At 38.8% G+C, this 24,806-nt stretch overlaps 1 protein-coding gene across 8 annotated transcripts in view; it reads left to right on the forward strand.

Moving 5' to 3' along the window:
- ZNF536 (zinc finger protein 536) overlaps window positions 1-24,806 on the forward strand; it is a 521,459-nt gene that overhangs the window by 370,924 nt on the left and 125,729 nt on the right. For all 8 annotated transcript variants that reach the window (XM_039503707.1, XM_039503708.1, XM_039503709.1 and 5 more), the window contains one exon: window positions 1,870-3,447. In XM_039503707.1, coding sequence (XP_039359641.1) covers window positions 1,870-3,447 — 1,578 coding nt within the window. The remainder of the gene's footprint in view (window positions 1-1,869; window positions 3,448-24,806) is intronic.

Below are 24,806 nucleotides of genomic sequence, written 5' to 3' on the forward strand. Positions count from 1 at the left end.
TTGATTTCTCATGTTAAAATGTGTGGACCCAGGCCTAAAGTATGAGCTATGTTAATTACTATCTCTTATGTGAACCAGGTTAATCAAACTTTGTAGAGGAGGGTGCATCATCATCATCCAATAGGTGTTGGACAGTATAGGGTCCTTGTGTCTCATAATTTAGCCTCAGGATTACATTATGGACCATGGCTAGAGTGTTTTCTTTAGCCCTCGTTGAGTGAGAGAACACATTCAGCTACTGTATACATGATCAGTAAGCCTGTTAAGATAATGCTGTAGGTCATTTTGATTGTTCCTTTTACATAATCTTGTTTAGCTGATTCAGATGATCGGCAAGAGGTGTAAAAATCCCAAGTATTTACTGAACTCTCATTTGAGCACTTAGTTTAAAAAATTAAAAAGTTTGAAAACTTTCCATTTTCATTTTAAAAGGATTTTGAGGTTGTTCAAGAATTAGTAGCTTTTCAATGAGTTTGATAATCCACGTAATATGATACTATTACTATTATTCTGGAGGAAATTTTAAAACAATGAACTATTTGCAGGGTAGTGTTTACCGAAGGTTTGCCATTGCCTTTTAGATCAGAAAGAAAACAGATAAGAGAGAACAGTTCCTTGTCTTGTTGAGGTTCCTCATAGAAATAATTGCTGATATTGACAGGCCATTATTAAAAAGAAGCTTACAGTACTGTCAAACTCCTGTCTCTTTCAGGGAGTATTTCTGCACTCAAGTCTACAAGGAACCCTTGATTGCTAACAAGTGCTTTGCATATATTTAAATTTACATTTATTTAGACATATTTTCTTTGTGGATGTATATAAATCTATGATTGTATGTGACTATTTTATATATACTTAATATTGCTGAATTCTTTTAAATCCTGGCAAGAAAAATAAAAGTTTAGTATTGAGTTCAAATATATATTTAATTCATGAAATCCATCTAATATGTTTTAAAATACTGTTTAAGCTTACTCTCTAGAAAAGTGTTTATTATAGGTAAATTACACATTTTACTACTGGAGCATTAGAAATGCCATTAGTACAAATTTAAAGCACTGCAAAAACCAGTAGATAATGTTAATTTCAAAAACAGAAAGTAAATATATTTTGTACCTTTTTATTACTCACTTTCTTTTTAATTTTATTGACTGCTTTTTATCTTAACTATATGTTCTTACATGCTGCAATTCTAATGTACTGTAATGATATTAATATTTTATAGAATCTGTATTTATAGTTCTTTATTTAGAAACAATGCAGTAGGTCTGCAGATCTTTGAATCCTTCTGGAATGGTGCCCTCCAAATAATGATAAATTACTTGTGCAGTATGCCATTTGCTAATTATATCCATGATTTACTGCAGAGCAAGCCTTAAATCATTCATTTCAGTCTTGCGTAACAGTGCCATAAAATTTTTAGGTTTTAAAAATGGTTTCCATGTGTATAATTTAAACAAATTTTTAAAGCAATTGTGTATACAAAATATTGCAACTATCCATTTTTACATATTTTGTTTCTTTTTTTTAACTTGTACTTCTAATGATTACTGTGGTGGAAATTGTTATGCTTCATTTTCATAATCATAGCTTTTAATTTTACAACGGTTTTTACATGTTACATTAAGAAAAAGATAACCAATTGTGTGTAGATAGTATGTCTTCCTGAATTGCCCCATGTGCTAGAAAATCATTTAAAAGATCTTAAAACTATAAATTATCTTCTATTAAAGTATCATTTAAAATATTAGCTGAAGAGTGGGTTTTTTTTGTTTTAAAAGAACAAACGTTGATTTTTCTTCACTATTCCATAGACCGAAGCACAGATAACATACATTATATATTTGTCTTTTTTGTATGTATTTTCAGGTGAGAAACCTTACAAGTGTCCACATTGTGACTATGCAGGCACTCAGTCTGCATCCCTCAAATACCACTTGGAACGGCACCACAGGGAGCGACAGAATGGAGCTGGACCTCTCCCTGGGCAGTCTCAAAGTCAGGAACACAAGGACGAAACATCAAGTAAAGGATCTCTGTTTATTAGACCTGACATACTGAGAGGAGCCTTCAAGGGTCTTCCTGGTATTGATTTCCGAAGTGGCATGATCTCTCAGCAGTGGACATCAGGAATGCTTTCTTCTGGAGATCAACAAGGACAAGCAGCTGGCATGTCTTCTGAGGTATCTTCAGAGAATATGAAGGGTTCTGACATATCTTCCAAAGGAACACACTTTTCTGAACTTGGCCGAGCATATCAGAGCATGGTTGGAAATGGTGTGAACTTCCAAGGATCTTTGCAAGCTTTCATGGACAGCTTTGTCTTAACTTCCTTAAAGAAAGAAAAAGAAATGAAGGATAAAGCATTATCTGATTCACTTTCCATAAAAACTCTGGGCTCAGAGAGCGGTGAGGATAAAATAAATACCAAGTCCTCACAAAGAAAAACCGAAAAATCACAGTATGAACCTCTTGACTTATCTGTGAGGCCAGATGCTGCCTCACTTCCAGGTTCATCTGTTACAGTTCAAGACAATATTGCTTGGCATGGCTGCTTATTTTGTTCCTTTACAACATCATCTATGGAATTAATGGCTCTGCATCTCCAAGCCAATCACTTAGGCAAAGCTAAACGTAAAGATAATATTTTAGGAAACAGCAAAGATCAATCTCGGGAGGCTTCAGCTTCAGCAAACAAAGTCAGTTTGGTCTCCTCTTTAGTGCAGCCTAGCAAAGAGGCAATAGTTTCAAATTTGATTAGCCAGCTGGACTCAGCTTCTGAGAAAATGACCCAAGGACAAAATAAAGAGATGCTGGGAGAACAAAAGAATGCTGCCTGGCCCAGCCATATGGATTCCACTTTTTGTAATTTTACAACAGACTTCTACAAGCAGTTTGGTGTTTATCCTGGTGTTATTGGCACAGGAGCACAAAATTCTTGCACCAGTAACAAACCCGAAGTGAAAACACAATCTGAAGATGACCCAAATATTTTGCTCTCTGACTCTGTAAATAAAAGTGCTACTGATGACCTGTCTGACATAGCTTCATCTGAGGATATGGAATCCTCCAAGGAAGAAAACATTGAAGATGAGGACATTGAAACAGAACCAGATATTATGAACAAGCACTTATCTGCCCTAAATAAAGAAAGCAGTGAAGGAGGTGACAATATACAAAACGCAGTCACCTCACAACCACCCCAAGGACTAATATCACGGTTGCCACAAACAGAAAAGCAGTGGCACAGCCAGAATCTTCTCTCCTCCCATGAAACTGCACAAGGTGTGATGAAACCTGAACAAGTACAGGCTCCACAGGTCCTTGAGAAGCAGATGAACATGTTGTCAGTCCTAAGAGCTTATAGCTCTGATGGCTTAGCAGCCTTTAATGGACTTGCAAGTAGCACAGCAAGCAGTGGATGTATCAAGAGACCTGACTTGTGTGGTAAGTTTTAGACCTTCTTTCAGACCATTTCAGAAAACAATCCTGTGAATCACTAAGCTGCTCTCTAAACATGCTTAACCACATTTCTTAGTAAATTCAAATTTAAAATAAATGTTAAAAAAATCAGTGGGCAAAATTCTACTATATTACATATGCAGCTCCATATAAATCAGTGAGCATGTAGCTGACAGCAAGATAGTCTTCTATGTGCTGTCTAGAGTTGCATACACTTATACAATTTTGTTAGCAATGATACTGTTTTTAAATTAAAGTAGCAGCAAATATAGACTGTGCTAGTGGCATGTGCAGGGGACATTTACTGCTTCAATTTATTCGGGGGAGGGGAGTTTTTTAAAACTTGACATGGTAACTTGCAAACTTTTCAGTATTTGATTTTATAAAAATTTAAGAAAAACGCTGGATGCTTTGCCAAGCCAACCTTTCTTTCTCATACTTTTTTCTTTATACTGAATTAGGGTATATTAAATTCACACAACACTAACCAAATCAAATGCCAAGTGGATGGCATTTGTAGTCAGGAACCCACTGTTTGTTCCCTGCTACCCCCCTTTGCCATTTTTGTGACTTGTTTCAGTATGAAACATATAGCTGTGATCTTTGATTATTTTCAGAGGTTAAGTAACTATATTTTCACTGTTCTAACTGGAGGTTGTACAAGTTGTGTATTACCTAAATAGGATTATGCCAGTAGGTAATTTAAGAAAGAAAGCAAGCAAGAAAGAAAACTCTTATTCTTATTTATCTCTGATTTACTAAATTCGAGTTTTTCTTTCTCAGCTCACAGTCTGTTTGCCAAAAATGAAAAGTTAAAATCATTTTGGGGAGAATATAACAGCTTTTTATTTGTCTACTATTCTGTAAGCATAGTTCTGGCAGAATAACACTGTAATATGTAATCCCTTTGAAAATCTGTGTCTTTTTCAAAAAGCAGTGTCAGCAAAGGATGGCAGACCTCCATTATATTTCCAATCACAAATGGATTGGAGTAGTGTTGTTTCACTATACCTTCAACCTAATCAAAAATAAAACTCGCAATCCCAGTTGAGTGTTCATGACAAGATTTACTTCCTTTCCATTGTTTAGCAGGATAAAAGAAGCAGTAGCCCAGATTAATAAAGTTAGGACAAGTCAAAATTTAGGCCCGGATCCTGTAAACACTTGTAGCCCTTGCTTAACTTTAAGCAAGGGGGAACGCCCATTAGCTTCAATGGGACTAAACATGTACTTTATGTTAGGCACATGCACAAGTGCTTGCAGGAGCTCTGGGCCTCAGTTGGTACAATGATTTTTCCTGATTAACTAAAAGATAACTACAGAGTTGGAAATGATTGCAGATTGTCAGAAATCACTAAATAGATTTCTGACTATTTGAAAAATATTGGCAGTTGCTTTTGTTATGTGGTTCATAAAGCCCTACTTTCCATTTTGATTTCGATGCAAGGAATATAATTCACCAGTTTCACAGTCATAAATAAAAACATGACAAATCATAATTTAAAAAATAGAAAAATTAAGACACTCCAAACTTTTTCCAGTGCCTCAGTTTAGTTGCAGCATTAAAAATAACATGCATTTTGCCCTTTCACACTACCCATAGGAAGTTGCTTTCCAGCAAGAATCAAGCCACCAGAAAACATTTAATAAAACAAAAAAACCCTAATATTATTGAGGTAATATTATTTCTGTTAGTTTTTTTCCATTTTCAATCAATTCAGTAGGCATATTATGAGCTGCTGAGTTACAGTTTAAAGACTGACTCCCAAGCTCTGCCCAGTGATCCTGCATTTAACTTGAAGCATAAGGAAAAAAAGCTACACAACATAAGCTTGTCTGTTCTATTTTGTAAGGTATTTTTTGGTACTAAAAATGCAATGCAAGTCCTCTTTTCTCCCCTCTCCAAAAATAGCATTTTAAAACTCTTAGCTGACATGGGTATTGTGTATTTGCAGAACATGACTAAAATGCTGAATATTTTAATATATTATTTAAAACATCTATATACCTCTATATATAACAAACATCTATAAACATCTATATATAACAAAAGAGGTCCAGGATCAACAAGCCCAGTGATGATGATTACTTATTTATTTGGATAGATTAGACACCACCCAGTAACGACTTCTGTCTTGTGTTTTCATTTTCTCTATGACATTTTGTACTGTGAAATCGTGCTCCATCTGTGAGTGTTAGCATGGGGAGTCTCACCTGATGCTTCTCACTTGCAGATTAGTCAGCAGGCACCCTCTGTGAATTTATTAGCTCTAACCTTCCCACTTGGATGAAGACCGCCACCTCAATAATGGGCCCTCTCTGTCTTTTACTGTCTCAGAGATCAGAAAGCTAGAGGCAGAGACCCAAATCTGTTATCAGGGCGTCACTCTTGTGCTCAGGCATGAGCCCATAGAGATTGTACAAAGTTGGCCCCTTTCCACATCTGATGATGTGCAAGTTACCACCATGTGGACATCAGCAACATCCTAGGAGAGAGAGAGAGCATTATGAGGACATGTCTTTGATGCAATCCTTGCACTGGTGTTTTTTCCCTGTGTGATTGCTGAGAGAAGACTATTGTTCTTTCCAGAGTCAGAACAGATTTTTTTCTAATAACTGAAATAAAATAATATCTTTGTCTGAATTAGTTAAGATCACTTCTTCCATTGGCACACCTGTTAAGTTAGATTTCTGGATTCAGGAAAGCAACTTTGGTTTTCAGAGATACATAAGGTCATCCTCAATTTTCAGCAGATTTTGCTTTTGGATTAGGGTTTTGTGGTTAAAGCACAGGAATAAGCATCTGAAAATCTAATTTTTATTCCTCACTCTGCCACCAGCTTGCTATGTAACCTTGGCAAGTCACTTAACCTGGCTGTGCCTCAGTTTCCTCACGTAGAAAATGGATATAATGATGTTGTGAAGCATAATTCATTCATGCTTTTAAAATGCTTTGGGACACTTGAATGGAAGGCACTACACCAATGTAAAGTATTATTATTTTATGTATTATACAGAATATTTACATTTTCCAGGTCAAGAAGTTTACTTAATAAATTACTTACAGACATTTTTAATATTTCCATTTACTTACATGGCTGGATGGGGAGCAGAAGGGAGGGAGGTCTGACCACATTTCTGATGCACCTAGAACTATTTCTAAGTGCTCTTGACCTTCTTTAACTTCCCTGAATTTAGTATTGGAAACCTGAGTGGATATTTACAAGAGCTGAACTAGATGGTCTCTGATACCTCATATTATTCAGGAATGTGAGCCTGCCTGTACATCTAGCGACTGATTTGTAGCACCCCATTTAGCTGTTGATAGTATTCATTTCACTTGGGGAAGGTGTAAAGAATGATGATTTTGTGCTGTGGAAAGGCTTCTGTCTGTTAAGGTATACTCAGTCAGAATATCCATATTTTTGTACCTTGAAATCTCTGTTTCCATTTGGAGATTGATGGGGGGCATAGTCTGTCCCTGTTCTATTACTAAAGGACTAGACAATCAGTATTTCTTTCCATTTAAGCTTCATCCATTTCACTACCTACATTTCCATGTACTTTTAGTTTTCTAGTCATAACATTGTTCTACCTCCTGTTCTGAGTCACTAATTTATACTAGGCTCGTACAGGATTTATTTTATGGCATGACCCCGTTTAGTATTTTTTTCTTTGTGTCTTAAGGGATCAGGAAGGGATTTTTTCCCCCATTGTATTCTGGGAGGTATTTTTTATCTCCTTCTTCTGAAGCATCAGGGTTGGCTACAGCTGGAGATAAGATACTGGGTGGGATGGGCCAGTGCTCTGAGGTGGTACCAAGCACTCTCTGTCCCTCAGGTGCTTACTCCCATCAGACTAGATGATCCCTCCTGACATTAAACTCTAACAGGTCGTAATATGTGGGGTCGGGAAGGAATTTCCCCCTGGTCAGATTGGTAGTGATGAGGATTTTTCATTTTTCTCTGCAGCGTGTATGTGTGGCTCACTTGCCAGGATTATCTGGGTATATCTCACTTAATCATTTCCCTGTCATTCTGGAGGCCTCAGGCACTGATGCGCCTCAATCCCTCCTAATCTCTGCCAATGGCACATAACAGTCAAGTGTCCTGTGGGCTAGAATACTTTGGTCTAATTTTGGTTGTTGGGGTTAGTGTGCAGGTACTGGGTGGTGGCCTGTGATATATAAGAGGTCAAACTAGATGGTCCCTCCTGGCATTAAACTCTATGACTCTGACAAAAAAAAAATCCGTACTTTCCATTTACGCTTGGACTGTATTTAAGCTTTCAAAGAACAGCTAGTAGTCTTCCACGCTATTGGACAGAGACAGTACTTAGCATCAGTTGGTTGTTTCATGATATAGTGGTACAGAACTTACACATATCGATGCCAGTTCCATGTTGTTCTAATAAATCTAATTCGCTTCCCCAAGCTCTCATGTTCCACTCCATTTGGTGCTGTCTCCCCTGCGCTGGTTCCACCCAATCATCTTTTTTGTCTTTATGTGAAAATTGGAGAGATCCTTGGTTTTGTATGTAAGCAGTCCTTTTAGGTTCTGATTCTGCAAAATGCTGAGAAACTTCAGCTCCCCTTGAAGTCCGGAGATGCCCCACACAGGCTCGGTCCCTGAAAGAGCAGTATCTTAGCTTTTCTCAATCAGCGTTAGAGTGTGGAGCTGCTCTTAGCAGAGAGAAGGGGGCTGGGAGAAGAGGAAGATAGTTAGTGTCTTATTATTTTTGCTTTATTGACACATAATTATAGTACTTTACCCTGATATTTTAGTAGATGGATTTAGTGAGACTAAATGCCTGTTCCCTCAGGAGTCAAAACCAAAAAGATTTTAACACCGACTAACACCTTCAAAACTCTGTAGTGATAGCACTAACAAATATAGTACACATAATGCTTGCTCTAATTGTTTTTCTTGTGATAACTTCAACTTAATTCTTATCGTGGTTCGTTTGTACAATTAAACCCGTTTTAGACAGAAACAAGAAAATCTGAAAAGTTCCAATGTTTTGGACAGCTGTGAGTAATAAGAGTTCAGTTTTAGTGCAGGAAATTGTAGTATGCATGTCCATTTGCAGTATCTTGTAATGCATTTAATTTAGTGCAAGGTATCACAAAAATTTGCTTGGAGCTGCAGTGTTAAGAGTAACCAGAAATAGACTATTCTTTTCTTCTTTAGTCACTATAGAAACACATCAAGGATTTATTTTGACTTCTTTATCAGTTGGCAGAGTTTTTGAAACTATTTAACTCACTTTTCAGTAATGATTTTCCAGAGCTGGTTCTGATCTCAGAACTGGATCTTACAGAAGTGTGTCTCTACTGACATTTCTGAATTTACTCTTGATTTACACCAGTGTAAGTGAGATCAGAACTGGCTGGACCTTCAGTATTAGGTTTCAGCTGCATTTATGGATGAGGCATTGCCATTTGCATGGCAATATCAAACCAAACTCATATGGCTTTCTTCCTTTTTTTAATTAACTGGGAATGCCGGTGATCCAGTGGAGTTTGCGCTGCTGGATAACAGGGCTGGTCTGTGAATAGCATTGTATTTGCCAAATGGTTCGCTAGTCATTTCAGCACAAACAAATGGATGGTGTCTGTAAGTCTGCAAACACTGTTGACATTTAGCCTTGTTTATGTTACTTTCCTTTTGCTGCATATTTTTGGCTTGAAAAGCTACTGTCTGAATCAACAGTGACTTCTTAAGCAGAAGCTAAGGACCCAGTGTTGCATCCCTTATTCTCAGTCAGTGGGACTGCTTGCATGATTAAGGATACCAGGACCAGGTCTTATGTTTGTTTGGCTTTACATTTCATTGCTATATTCATATTATCATTTAATTTTATCATATTGTGTAACATTAGACCCCAGCTTGGTGATAAGATGGGCACTAATAGCATAATGTTTGATGATGCACACTTTTAATGTCTTAATTTTTTTCATATTATAGTATCCTCCTCCACTCCTTCACCCCACCTGCACAATGAATAATTAACCCCTACAATATCTGATACCGCTGAGAGGTTCTGAGTGCCCTCTATTCCCAGTAGAGGTGAAGGGCTTTCAGCGTCTCACTGGATTTGGATCTGAAAGGGGGACAGGTGTTTGCAAAAGGAGGCCTTGTCTACACTAGGGTATTTGCTCCAGTTCCAGCAGTGCAAACCCTAGTATAGAAAGGCATAGGCACAATAATGATAGAAGATTAGAGTTGTAGGAATTTACCCTGAGTTTCAACTCCTGAACAATGTATTTTTATGGCATTTGTAATGCCCAGGTTTAATTTAAATTACAATTATTGGATATTTTTTACTATTATTTAAATCTGGAGACAAAAAGGTTAGAGCTGTTCCCAGATCTTCCCAAAGTTAGAAGATATTCTGATCTGGGTTTTGGCTCAGGTCCGTATCATCTGAGATCTGATGTACGGTATCTCCTGTAGCTACTCATATACTTGCACTAACAGCTTAAACATCCTTGCTTAAGTCAGAACTAAATGTACAAATAATTCCTTATATAAGGCTGACTTTAAAACAATTAGTCTGGGAGCCATTGTAATTTTATTTTACTGGCTTTCAGAAATAAATAGCCAAATTCTTCTTCGAAATCTCTGTAATTTAGAACATTCTCTCACAGGTGAGGCCTTGTTATTTACAATACTGCAAAGATGGAATTGCTGTTTTTTATCTGATGTTCCCAGATAATTATAGTACCTGGGATAAATTTAATTGTGTGGTTTGTTAATTATTTCAGCAAAAGAAAAATTTATATACCTATGTTTATTAAACAAATATTCTTAAGTGAAGGCATTAATATATGTATACACAACACACTTACAATGTACAACAAATCATCACAGTAACCTCAAAATAGAGGTTTATAATATGTTTAGTTATTTATGCATTTAGTAAGCCAAAGGAATGGATTTTAGTATAAGTGAAAGTTCTCTTAAAATTGTTAAGGTTATTTATTGTCACTTCTACTTGAGTTTTTAATGGTCCTGTATTTTGTAATGCATTAGCAGGGAAAAAATTACGGTAGTTATCTCTTTTCATATTCTTTTAGCAGTATTTCCAGTTTAATATATTGTGCCAGGTTTTCCAATATTAACCAAGAAATGACAGTAAAATTCAATGAACAGCACTCTGACACCCACAATTTAAAACCTGTGATTGAAGCAAAACGTGTAAACTTCTACTGGGTTATCATGTGCTTTGGAATAGAGTATTGTTGGAAGTAATTAGAAAATATATTAAGGTTCCTAGTAATGAAGGCATGTACGTTTTAATAATTGTTGCTTTCTGAATAAGTGTCACACTATATCTTTAAATGTATATGGAGTTACAAGTTAGGTCACTTTTGAATGGAATGTAAAACAATACAAAAAATGCTTCAATAACTTATCTCAATGTTGCTAATAAAAAAGCTGTTAACCATTAGTGCAGTTTTGAGTCATTTTGTTAATTCAGACTACAGCATAACTCTAAGAAATTGGTTTATCTGTTGGAAGATTAATAGAATCCACAATTTTTATGCTTTCAGAGGCAAACTCTACAAAGCAACTAGTTGCATTTTTAATAAATAAACTTAAAGAAAAGGCCAATTTTTAAGTGATGAGTTGGCAAGATTTCTCCCTTCAGTGGTTTGTCATTAGAACAATGCAATGTTTGGTTCAATATATAAACACTGCATTTATATTTGGCCCTTCTGGTGAGAGAGGATTTCAAGGGAATATGGGCACGATTCTCCTTTTCATTACACTGGTGTAAACTAGGAGTAGTTCCATTGAAGTCGCTGGAATTACTCAAGAGTAGCCCAGGTGTAAGTAAGAAAAAAAATCAGGCTCATGACCTTAGTGGGCTTGTACCTGTATTTGTGGCAATTGGGCCCAGTCCTGAAGTTGGAGTCATTGGGAATTTGGCTTCAGTGAGGACTACAAACCCAGGCCCTTTATGTACAACATCTATAGTTAGATTTGAATACTCAGAGCATACAGGTCTATACCAATCATCCTTCTTATTTAAGCTTGTTTTGTCTTTCAGTAGATACCATTTATTAATAAGCATCTCACACTGTGCAGTTTTTTAAAAGTACCTACCTAGCTAGCTAGGTTTGTGGTGAATGCAGCCTAACCAAATTGTTTCCCCCACAAAGAGTGTGTAATAAAAGTCTTTAACCAGCCCTGCCACCATAGACTAAGTGACATGAGAGCCTATTCAGGATACAAAGAAAGCACAGGGTGACAAGTAAGCAATAAATGGGCCTAATACTGCAAACACTGGGTATAGTACTTATGTAGTTCCAGTGGAATAAATGGAATTACTGCTAGTAGTAGGTATAAGATCTGGTATTAAGTGTTGGTAGAACTGGGCCCCTAGGAGGATATTTTTTATTTAATACACCACTTAAGACTCAATGGAAGTAAGAGGCAAATATAACCAAGCCTATATATTTTCTTCTCCCAATGGCACATCTTCCCTAATGCTGTAAGTTTTGAGTAAGGTCTGGTCTACACTAAGGGAGGCGGGGTCGAACTAAGGTACGCGACTTCAGCTACACAAATAGCGTAGCTGAAGTCGAAGTACCTTAGTTCGGGCTACTCACCCGTCCAGACGCCGCGGGAACGAAGTCCGCAGCTCCCCCGTCAACTCCACCACTGCCACTCGCTCCGGTGGAGTTCCGGAGTCGACGGGAGCGCGTCCGGAGTTCGAACTATCACGTCTATATTAGACGCGATAGTTCAAACTCCGAGAAGTCGAACGCCACCCGTCGACCTGGCAGGTAAGTGTAGACCTACCCTAACATATTGTTGCTTTTTATTTATTTACCAAAACACCATGAGTCAGGACCTGACATTTTAGTGTTCTGTGTTGTACTGAGAAAAATCTGTGGTTGAGCAGTAAGACAATTATACTACTTTGGAACGGCTAGAAATACTACAGCATTTGTGAGACAGCTGTAACATTTATCCCTACTCAGTGTGAGAGCCTTCTTCCTTTTATTTGGATCATACTGCTCCCCTCCTCTCCCCCCACCAAAAAAGGGCATAGGCAATGATGAACCTACTCGATGCCCACAGGGGTATAGTTATGTGTGATACTACTGGGTGTTACATGCTTACATTCCTATGCATTGATCTGAGACTGTACTCCTTATTGTCCCGTGGGTAATATGACTAAAGAGAAAAATTCTTACAATACAATGGAACATTTGTCTGCACGGCATAACCTAAGGTCCAGTACATCAAATCTAAAGTTGTAATTATACAGCTGCAGTCACACCACTTTAGTGAAGGCTGTGTCAGCACTTGTATTATAAAAGAAATCCTGTTTTTTCAAGGGTTGATGAGTCATATGTAGAAAAGAAACATTTCTCATTAAACAATTGTTTTGGCTTTTCCAAAGCGATACTAGGTATGGGCCTTTGTTCTAACGTTTCCAAGATATGGTCATGTTTCTTGGATTATACCACTGACTATCTCTGCAGTGTGTCCAATGCTAAGTTTGAAAGGTACTGTCATTTCCTGTGGCAAGGCAGTAGACTACTAGATAGCTGCTGGGAAGGATTTCAATCCCTGTGTGTTTCTATTATTGTCTAAACATAAACCGGACTGATAATAGCCAATTTGAGACCTCTCAGGGTGGTTAGAGCAACAGTAGCAAGAGTAGAAGATGTCGTCCAGTCTACCTGAACGGTAGGATTCAGTATCCTAAACGAGTTCTCAAAAGCAGGGGTCAAAAAGAGAAATTTTCATGAACTTTACCTTCATGATGAACCGGGAGGGGAGGCAGAAATCTCAAAAATCATGGTCACAGACCTCACCCATCACTACTGTACTAGCTTGGCTTGGTAGGAGAAGATTTTTGCAGTCTGCCACCACCAGTGTCTATTTGATTTAAATACATGTACTCTGGTCTGGATACTCTTCCCTACAACACTCCTGTTACACTTTTCTGAATTTAACATTCCCTGAAGGTGGATCTTTCATGATTACAGTAACCTTTGGTACCTTTTAATTCAGCAGCACACTCACTGGTCATAAATAAACGGGAATAAGGTTTATTTACAACAGGATAGTGGAGGAGGAAAATAAGAGCACTCTGCATTATACAAGAAACAAGATAAAAGAAATATTCTTCACAGTAAGAACAAAGAGCACGGACTGCAGCTACTTTCCAGACACAGGAGAACAGAGGTGATAGATCAGTATGCTGGGCATCAAACTGGTTTAAGATTTTCCCCTGTAATAAGTTTCTGCTGATGGGATCATATGCATTTAAAAATAGGTGTTTCTGAACTTCAACCCCAACCTCAGTGATTTACACCCAGACCCTCACTAACTCCTCACAGCATCCTCACAGTGAAATATATGTGAACGAGTTTCTTTAAGCAGATCTTCTGGGATCCACAGTGTGTTTCTCTGGTGCATGTTTTTCAGTCATTCCTGCATGGACCATCCACTGTTTTGTGCTCAGACCAACAGTCGATGAGAAAATAGAATGCTCTGCTGTGGCTCAGAAGGAAAATTGTCTCTCGCTAAAGAGGGGTATATTCTATGAATCTTACAGAAGGTGAAGCGCTCATGCCACTGACCTCCAAAAGGACTTGATCACACCCCAGCTTTAAAATCTCCCAGGGCTCCAGCTACCACCTGAGTCTGTCTTACAGCCAAATCCATAATTTTGGACCTCAGGACTGCTCTAACTTGTACCAGCTGGGAACAGCCTCCCATTCCCATTCTGGGCATTACCAGAATCCCTCTGGCAATGTCCTCAGTCCATCCGCTATGCCAAGGCTGTGGCAAGTGGGAGGGCATATTGTTCTATACAACCCAGGGATTCCCCTGCCCAAGGGGAATCATCAACTGCTCATGTAGGACAACTTTACTGACACTTTATGCCACCTGATCAGGGGTTTTTATTAGGGCTGAGGATCTAGCACAACAGATGCTTTCATTCCTGGTGAATTCATGTGTTCAGTGTTCCCAGCATCCTCTCCTTTTCACTCCCAATGTTATTCTCAATATTCTCTTGCATTCCTGGAACTAGCTGTGACCCTTGGGTGGCTGAAATATTACTTTCAAAGTTCTACGGCCATTAAGCACAAGCTGTTGGTTCTAATAGATGCCGTATCTGCTGTATGTTTTTATTGGTAGTGAATTCAAATCATGCTATGGTGGAGGTTTAAATTTCTATTACCTGCTTTTCATCAGATTTTGTCTATTCTAGATTAATTAGTTCATTCTGCTTTTCTAGCACCAAGAAGTTCATTTGATCCAGAACATTTCACATGTATAATAAGGGAAGTTAGGAAAAAACCCAAAACACATTGTAGCTGTGGAGAGATGTGACATTTATCAAAACAGATGCGTTTAAAACGGTTTCTGCATTGAAATGGATAAATAAAGACCAAAGTCAGACTTACTCCAGGACCCTCTCCAATACACAGCTGCTATGTATATGGATTTATGAACTCTAGGACAGGGGACCATGTAAGTCCTATTTGGGTTTTATTAAACGTGACCATTTGTATGACTAACCATTTTCTAATCTCTGTGCTTTGTTTGGTTTTTAAATCCCTTTCCATTTTCCCCTGGCAAATTGATTGCTGGTTGAATGCACCAGATTCAGTCCTTGAGACCGAAGTCTGCGATTATTCCACTGCACGGGTGGAACAATGGCAACACCAGTGCAAGCTTCCCTATGCTGCCCACTAATATGCCTCACACCTGACCTTGAGGGGACCACAGCTAGAGGGAGATGATTGTTCAGACTTCCATTACCATTTAATCCTTGACTTCTCTGTTAGAACAGGAAGAAAGGGGACAATTTTTGCCAACTATAGTGCTTGCTTGTTTTTTTCTGAGGACACCAATGCACCTGCCACCAAACTCATTACCCATGAGCTATCAAGCAGCCATCAGATGGCAACACCCGTAGGTCACAGCGATGGATTCAAGCTGGCAACTTAGAGGTGAAAGGCTCTATATCCCATTACCAATCCCCCATGGAGAGAGCAGTTTGAAAAAGAAAGGGTTTATTGGGTTTGTTCACTAATCGTTATATAACTGTACATTGAGAAGAAAAAAATTAACATAGAGAAGCTTTCCCAAAGGATAGAGGTGGGAATCCCATTAACATGATGGCTCCCTCTTTATTTGCAGAAATGATTGACAGCAGGATAAGGTCAGAACATGAAAACCAAACCATGGGGAATAGGACAGGGGGACCAATCAGCTGAATAAAAAACTGAGTGGTGGTGCTCGGGAAGAAGAGAACTGGTGCACCCACTAGAAAAAATCCTCCCCCTCTGTTCCCCTACTGTTTGTGTGGGGAAAATGCTGCAGCTTAATCAGAATTATTTACAAGATAATGGTCCATTGTTTGTCGTAAGACAGATGCTGTCTGTAGGAATTTGGTGTTTTATGCTTTATGCATTACAGTCCCATTGCTGCTTGCAGATGGGATCACAGCAGTATTGTTATCCCCTTTTTGGAAGTTTGGAGGATCCTTATGGTAATGCGGGGGGAGCCTTAAATAGAGAAGGAAAGAGATGATCTCATGTCCAGACTGGAGATTTCTATTAAGGAAGATTTGATTTCTTGAGTGATTTATGGGAAAGGAACTGGGAGGAAAGAAAGAAGCATTTAGGTTTGCACTTAGAAGTGGGGATGAGAAGTGATTGGACTAACTTCTAATTGGTTGCTTATAGACTAACAGACGTATTGGAGCATGAGCGTTCGTGGGTAAATAACCACTTCATCGGATGCAACCAATACGTCTGTTAGTCTATAAAGTGCCACAGGACTCTTTGCTGCTTTTACAGATCCAGACTAACACGGCTACCCATCTGATACTTCTAATTAGTTGGTCTTAACATTTCTGTTACATGTAAGCAAGGGTCTTATGTACCCCTCGTGTTGCTATGGTATGATTTCTGGTGGGTCAAATCAATTCTTCCTCCTCTTGTGTGTTCTCAGAGAACCCTTTGACTAAACTAGGATATGATTTGTGTATAGCAGGATCGGCACAAACATCTAATCAATGTGGGAATGAGCAATGCCCTCTGAATGATGTTCTGTTTCTGTTTGTGTGTTGGGAGGTCATAACTGGCCATCATGGCTAGGTGACAGCTTCTGGTGTTTTCCTGGTTTTATCTCCGTATCAAGAGTTCAGCACATCTACCAGTTCAAGTTTACCTACAATCTGTCTCTTGCTTCTCTATACTGCAGAGCACACAAAAGTGTTCACAATGCCAGAAAAACTGTGGGAATGAATGGAAAAAACACGTTTTCGTTGGATTTATGAAAAATGAAACAAAAAAATCTGTGGGGTTTCAACTCCAAATTTGAAAGTATTATTTAAAATCAGTTAAATTCTGCCCTACTGGAAAATTTGACCCAGAAGCCTAGATCTAAGGAAAATACAAAATAAATATCCTATGTCTGGGGGACCTTGTACCTCAGGATTGAGCCATGCTGGCGACTCCGTAGCTAAGGCTGTGGCTCCTTGTCTAGTATGGGCTTGCTCCAAACCCCACTGAAGTCATTACAAAGACTCCCAGACAGACGTCAGTGGGCTTCAGATCAGGTCCCACAAGCCGTAGTGTGCATGCACACGCTCCCTTCCTCAAAAAAATCATCTTTCTGGAATATTCCATATGTAGCCTCTACTCAGAGGAGAATTGGTGGGTGGTGGGAGGGAGACAATTTGAGGCTAATTGAAAAATACAGTTTGAGAGATGGGTTTTTCACTTTTATAATTTTTTTTCATTTATTAGTGTGAATTAGTACACAGTGTTCACTTCTTTAAGATCGGGAATATAATTTTGGAGATAGCAAAAACTGAATTTCTGAAAACGGAAGTCTTGGGAGATGAAATACCATTTGTGGCTGCCCTTACAGAGCATGCAAGTTCCACAGTAGAGCTTGTAAGCTCTGGGAGTTGTATAACTCCTGTTCAAGGAACTTAGGAGCTCCAGTGGTAAGGTTGGAAAATGGGCATTTCTGCAACACAGAGTTCCGCACTGAACTCTTTATACAACCCAATTCTATGCAGAACTTCTTAAACAAAAGAGAATGAGCAAAGAGCTGTGTATGCGAGAGTCTGCCAAGAAATTATGATGTCCCAGAAAGTCTACAGAGGGTAATTTGATCCTCTATCTCAGGCATTGCAACACTAATTAGTTGTAACGCAAAATAGAAGCAAATGGCTACATGTTTGATATCAAATATTTAAGCTACCATATATTCTGATCATACAAAATAATCAAAATTGTGCCCTCCTGATCTACATTTGGATCTTTGATTTCCATGGAGACGACAGGAGGCCGGAGTGGAGAATGGAGCTTTCATGGCATTGTATATCCACCCTTTTTGCTTATCCTGTGTGATACACATCTGATGAGGCTCCATGAGAAGTGAGATCCATGTGGCTAGGTATGGGAAGTAATGGAGCAGGAAAGGTACTGTCTTTTATGGCTCTGCTTCCTCCTCTGTGCCTAGATTTCCATGCAAAAATCCGCTGAGGAGGTAATACAGCTAGCAGCTCTGATCCAGCTAAGGAAAGCAGATTGTGGGCAGGAGCCACCTTGCCAAGGAAAGAGGGGCCTGTGCTGGCTTTGCATGAAGCTGTTCAGTTCCACAGAGATCCCCAGACCTACAGATTTGGAATAGGATGCAGCCCCGCAAGCCCCCTTTCTCCCCACCCCCCGCCAAAGGGAATAGTGCTGGGGAAATTTCCTTCCTGCTGTTTCCCTCGCATGAGCTGCTCCATGAGTGGGATGATCTGAGCCTTAATTAAGCTAAAGTTTAGGTTGGGCAGATATAAGGCCCCATACAAAGCCCTTTAGAGTCAGGGGGAAAGCTTTGGATCAGGCCTACATTCCTCACCGAAAAATAACCTCATCAGAACACTGTAATTCCAAACGCTAAACGTTTAATCTCAGAAAATCTGGAGTTGTGGTTCCGCAATCTTAACTCTAAATTTCCTGACCTGTAAACATTTCAAACTGATGTTCTAGTAAATATTCTGTCTGTCTGGTTCTAGACAGAGTAAGATTTCCAACCTTAATGTGGCTAAATGTTTCCCCTTTATGCCTTTGTTTAGGATGTAGGTTTTCTGCTTTGGTGATGAAGTTGTGATGGATATGGAACTTTAACTTGGGTCAGGACATTAACTTTTCTATGAGGAAAACTTCTTTTCTGTTTTTTCTCTGGAAAGGGGGAAATTTTGCCCACTCCCCACTGTATGTTTCGTGACTTTGTATTTGTAATTTCTGTTTATTAGGGCTGTTGCTTTTCATGCCAATGATTTTCTGTTTGAGTGATTGGAGTCGGGAAGTTGTGGGAGCATGCCAATGTCAAAGGTTGTTGCTTGAATGATAATTAATAATATTAGCAAACTGATTATGTGTTTAGATGTCCAGAATCAGCAGTGAATTGAATTTGTTAATTTTAATTTCAACCTCAGAATATCCAACCATTTTCAGTGGACTGGTGTATGGGATGTTCTTGAATCTCACATTTGCATAAAGCACAAAACTGTGAATTTAAAAGGGCAACAGTTAATGACTATTGGTGAAATTTTTGGCTTCTGACTTTCATGATGCTTCACTTATAGTATCAGCCACATAGTTTTAGCCAAGGAGAAGAAAACGTAGATCAGTTGTATGATAATATTTATAGACCTTGCTCTCATTTTGTCAGTCTCTGACTGAAAGACTGAGTCATTCAAGATTTTATTTTAAAGTCCTGAAGAGCCATTTCACATGTGACCAATTACCTCTGTCAAATAAGGGAGAGCTAGGTCCCACCTCAGTGGGTGGGATTTGAACTCATGCTTTCAGAGATCAATAACAGGGTTTTTAGACCTTTGTGCCTGTCAGTCCCTTATAGCCAGACCTTTTCTGTTAAAACTGTTTAAATTACAAACCAGTAATAAAAGGATCATATGTGTTTCCCACTGAACAGGTTCTTTAAGGCTATTATGATAATTAAAAACATATGGTGCCTACACGAGTCAGAGGGAAACCACAGATGTACAAATTAGGTATTATATAAGGTTTTTATTTTTTTGCCCTTTAAAATCATCAAGCCACAGAAGTTTAAAGAGACAAAGATGCAAATTTTTTTGAGACTATAGGTAGCATTTTGGTTTTAGAACCATTAAATATGCAAACCTTTTTTCTTATACATACTCAGAACAAACTCTAATACATGGGGAGAAAAATACCCCCGTAGCATAAGACTATAGTATTTATGGAAGGAATAAGGAAATACTTTGTTTCATACAAGTTATTGGAGATCATGAAACCTTTTGCATTTTTTATGATGTTTCCTTGCACAGACACAGAGGATCATATTTATTAAATATTGAATTATATTGAAATTGGACTGATGCAGCCAAAGAAGGACATTTCTTTGTATTCCATTCTTTCCTTTAAAAAGGGGAAATGTCCTAATATTGATTGCAGTGCAAATAATTATTTGTTTTAATTTAAAAATATAGAATTGATTTTGAGATGGTGATAAATACAGCTAATAAAACAATTCAAAATGGGGATTTATAATGATTCTCTGTTAAGTCAATGCTTTAGTCAGGCTAACTTATCAAAAAGGTAGAGATGTGCAGAACTGTCCATAGCTAATGAGGTATTTGCCATTTGCTAGAACTGCAACAATTCATTGGTTTGCTGGATTTTACTGCAAAAGTTGAAAATCAAATGATCTAACACTTCTTACAGCTCCCATAAGAGGCTACATCCCTATAAATATCTGCTGCTCAACAACAGCACCCATTCCTGTTCAATCAGTTTGTAAAGCTGTGTCATTGGCCAGAAATAAAAGTGCAGACTTTTAGACTCCTGAGCCTGGGGGGAATGATAGTCTGAGCGGGATTCAAACATTGTTACTGGTCTGTTTCTCTTACTGGCTGATGTGAATACCCTGAAACTCTGGGAAGTTTGGATCCATAATCAGACTGTCACTCAGGCCCTTCTCTAGTGTCACCCAGTGTTTCAGAATTGTCATCATTGTCCACTTTACAGGCTGCATAATCTGGTAGGTTGAGTCTGGCACGTAGTGCAGGTTTTACATAGCCTCAGAAGAGGTGTAAGATGTTATGTCAGGGGCTGCCAGCTTCTTCATTTCCCCTACTTTTTTTCTCTTTCCTCCCCATGAAAAGAAGCCTCCTGCCATAACTCTCTGGCCCCAGATGTGGCTCCCCTTCCATCTTCTTCCATTTTTAAAGAAGAAAAAGTTATTGTATTTCCAATGCTCCCTGCCCCAATGCTTAGAGCAACACCTGCATCTGCACTGACCCCATGTAATGTCTCTACTAGTGGGGGATAAGGATTTCTGAGTTCTAATCCCAGCTCTGGCTCTGACTCACTGTATGGCCTTAGACTAGTCTCTTGAACTCTCCATTTCCCCAGGAGTAAAATATGGGTAATAAAACCTCCCTTCTTCACAGGGATGTTGTGAGAATTTGTTAATGTTTACATGACACTGGGTTCATCCCTGGACCTGTGTGGAGCACAACTGAAGTTAATGGGGCTTTGCAGGGGCCCACCTGCATGTGGCTTGTTGCAGGATTGGGGTTTAAGTACTATCAGCATCAATCCAATGGCAGTGTTGGTGTAGGAACCTTTTGGCTTAGAATAGCTATCACTTGTCTCTCTCACAACCTGCTGCAAGGTTGTATTGCTATCAATCTGCTAACCCTTTAAACTCTCTTCTCCTCCTGTGCCTGTGCTAGTCAGTGTTTCAGTGGGATTAAAATCACATTCTGCCTGGGGATGCCTGGGCTCATCTCCCATTGAAGTCAATGGGAAATGCACTTGTCTGTCCAAGGAAAATAGTTTAGCCACAGAAATATAACCCGAAGTGAGGTGAAATGTAAATATATCTGTGATTTCAAGACAAAAAGCTTACAATTCTGAGGGTTTCTGCCTTGTCCATAGATGTGTTTTGTTGATTATCATGTGGGAGTTTGTTTTGGTCTTTCCCATAGCAGAATGCAGGCAATTAGACATTTTTTCAAAAACTTTGCAAAGGTACAAAAGCAAAAACTTTTCGTAGAGAGGAAAAAAGCCTCAAACTAGTATTTGGGGTTTCTAAGAGTGGTAGCTGAGCAGGCATTTCTGAATATGAGCTTTTCTTTTATCGAGTGAGTGATAGCAAGCTCACAGTGTTATTTCGTATGTAGGTATTACCATTTTAACTTTTACTGAGGTAAAATAACACCTTGTCAGTCAGTGCAAGTACCAATCACAAAATGAATTAATTGTAATAACTGTTGTCAACAGAACAAAAGACTTGTTGCTTTCATAAGCATATTTCAGTGCTACTGATAACTATATACAGAAGTTCCCATTGGGTTTATTCCATGTACTCAGTCAGAACGTAATTTTATCTGTCTTTTGCCGCACTTTGTTGTTAAGGGCTAAGAAATTGAGTTAAAAACCTATATTTTTAACATATCATTAAATATAGCTTTTCCATTGCTTATGAATGTCTCCAAAAACACTTTTACCCCCACAGCTAATGTATTAAAGGACAAAAGAAGCTTATACTATATTGTAGAATCTGTTTATTCACCTTAATCCATGATGGACAATTATTCTCAGGGAAAGTATAGGGATTTTATTTTATTTTATTTTTGCCTCACAAAATAGATTTTTGTAAATGTTTGCTTTTTTAACAAATCACTTCTATCCAGAATGTACCGTGCTGCACCAATGGACATGTGATGATTTAAAATACAGAATTAGCCAAAAAAAGCAAAATTCTTCATTCTTGTGCTTAACACAAATTTATTTTTCAAAGCTAAGTTTTGAAACAAACAAACAAACAAACAAAAACCCCCCAACCAACCAAAAGAAACCCTCCTAATTAACTAATTTCACAAACAAGCTTCAGTATGGAAGGAACGGGTGCCAGTATGCTATACACATTTTACATGGCTATTTAGCTTAATAATCAGAAATATTATGGCATCTGCTCTATATTTTTCTTCAGAGTTTATGTATTTTCTTAAAGAAACATACACTATTATTAAAGAGGAGTAGATTTACAGGCAGTAGCAAAGATCACCTCACATAAACTATGAACTAATCAGAAATTGCCCCAAAATAGGAACCAAATGCCCATTTTGTACCTTAAATGTAGGTTCTCACTTTTTTCTTTTACAAGACTATCTTCTTCAGTATTTCCTGCTTTCCTCGGAAACCAGAAACACAAATGTAGCTATACCGTCAAGAAACCTATTTATCACTATTTCTTCCTCTGACATAACCCAGGAAAATCCCATGAGAAAGTCTGTTCCTATAAGATTTCCTGTCCAGTTTCTTGGACCAAAGAGGTTCAGACTGTGGATACTTAATGAAACAGACCTTCATAACCTTTTGATACTCACCTGCCCTAATCAAAGAGGGGCAGAATTACCTCTCCTCCTCCTGGACAAACCATAAATACAGGCAGTTAGTTGGTAGGATGAAAAGTACCCTTAAACCCGCAGTAAGGCCATGAGGTACTTCTGCAGCTTTTCTATTTCCATTACTCCATCTTCTGGGCTGGTACAAGGGCCATGCTCCCCATGCATCCCATATACAAGCTCTGTAGCCATGAATCTGCATAATTACAAATCCTCAGACCACACTACTGGCATGCTTCTAAAACCTCTTCACATTATTAAACCAACCAGAGCCAGTGCTGAGCCCAGCTTCCCAGCACACATTAAGTGTGGAGTCCCCCTGAACGCCCACTGCTCTTCCTCCCACAATAACAGTTCTTCTGTTTGGGGCATCCTTTATGCTTCTGGGTGGATTTCATCCTATGTTTTCTTGTAGAGTGGCTTATGTTCCCTTGGTAAATCTTTCTTAGTAGCTCAGCGACCAATGCATCCAGAGCACTGCCATGAAAGCCATGGGTAGCTTTGTCTCCATGCAGTCTTGGTTTAGAATGATGCTGTTTTGGCACATACCCATTGCCAGCAATAGCAGTTGCTCTATGTTTTGATTTTGATGTCAATTGCTGGGCCTATTGCTATTGATCACTTTAATATTCACACTATCAGCTGGTGACTGTTACTTGCATCTTGTTTGGTGATTGTCTCTATCGCATGTTGTCCAGGTGGCATCTCTTTCCTAGCATTACTAGGGCAAAATACAGGATTATAATAGTGAGAGATGGAAAAGACCTATTACCTCATTGCATGAATGCCTTGTAAGGGCAGGATACAGTCTAATATAAGGTACAGCAAATTTATGCTCTGCTTTTTTCTTGTTTTTTTTTAAAGTAAATACTACTGAGTCTGTTTAAATGAGTTGCTGTCATGCACTTACCATAGCAGAAGGGAATGGAATATCCACTACAATGCAGTTGTACTGTAGTTTAAGCAATATTATTTAAACAGCCCCTTAAGCCTATGTTGTGGTTGCTCTTGCATGAATGCACAAAGAAGTGGGAATGAAAGTGCAGGGGATTCTTCCCTTCCTTTGCCCACCAGTGCAGGAGGCAGTCAGATAGCCAGGGCATTGGGTGGGCTAGCACGGACAGAGACCATCTGCACAAGGAATGAGGCTGGATGTGGTGGGGCACATGGTCAGCACCCCAATGCAGTTACTGTCAATTGAAGCATGGCAATTAGTGGATTGCATGCTACAGCCTTTGGGTGTACTAAAGATCTACTCAGGAGTGACTCACCCTGCACCCTGCATATATTGTGTGCCACTGCCAGAAAAGTGCTTGTGTGCACCCCCATACCACTCCAACGTGACACTTCCTCTTAGAGTTGTGAGAGTGTTTTAGAAACAGGGAACTACAATATGTGAAAGAGCTTGGCAGGCATCTCTGTCCCTCTTGATGCTGTACTGAAAATTGTGTGATTTTACAGTCATCTCCCCGATCCCAGATCTTACCCTTCTGGGCTGGAGTTTTCTGGGCTTCGTTTCTAACCTTTCTCCTTTCCCCTTGTCTTAGCCACTGTAGCATTTAATCTTGAGTTTGGGATGAGAGAGAGAGAGAGAGAGACCATCTTCTTGGCCCATATAGTGCTTTTGGGGAGGAGTGATAGCTTTTCAGACATTGCGGCCACCTTTAAAATGTGCACCTTCCCTGCTGTGTGCACCAAGGCCCTGATCCAGAAGCCATTTATGTCAATGGAAAGATTCCCATTGACTTCAATGGACTTTGGGTTAGGCCCAAAGGATACCATGATCTCTTGCCAGTCCCGAGATCTCTTACAAACCTAGCAGTTACTTTCACCCATGCTTTTTTCCTTGTGTAACTTAACAGATATGGTTTTTTTCTTCTATTCTTCCTTTGAGATTG

This window comes from Mauremys reevesii, linkage group 16 (genome assembly GCF_016161935.1).
Source record: "Mauremys reevesii isolate NIE-2019 linkage group 16, ASM1616193v1, whole genome shotgun sequence".
In the NCBI taxonomy this organism is placed as follows: Eukaryota; Metazoa; Chordata; order Testudines; family Geoemydidae; genus Mauremys; species Mauremys reevesii.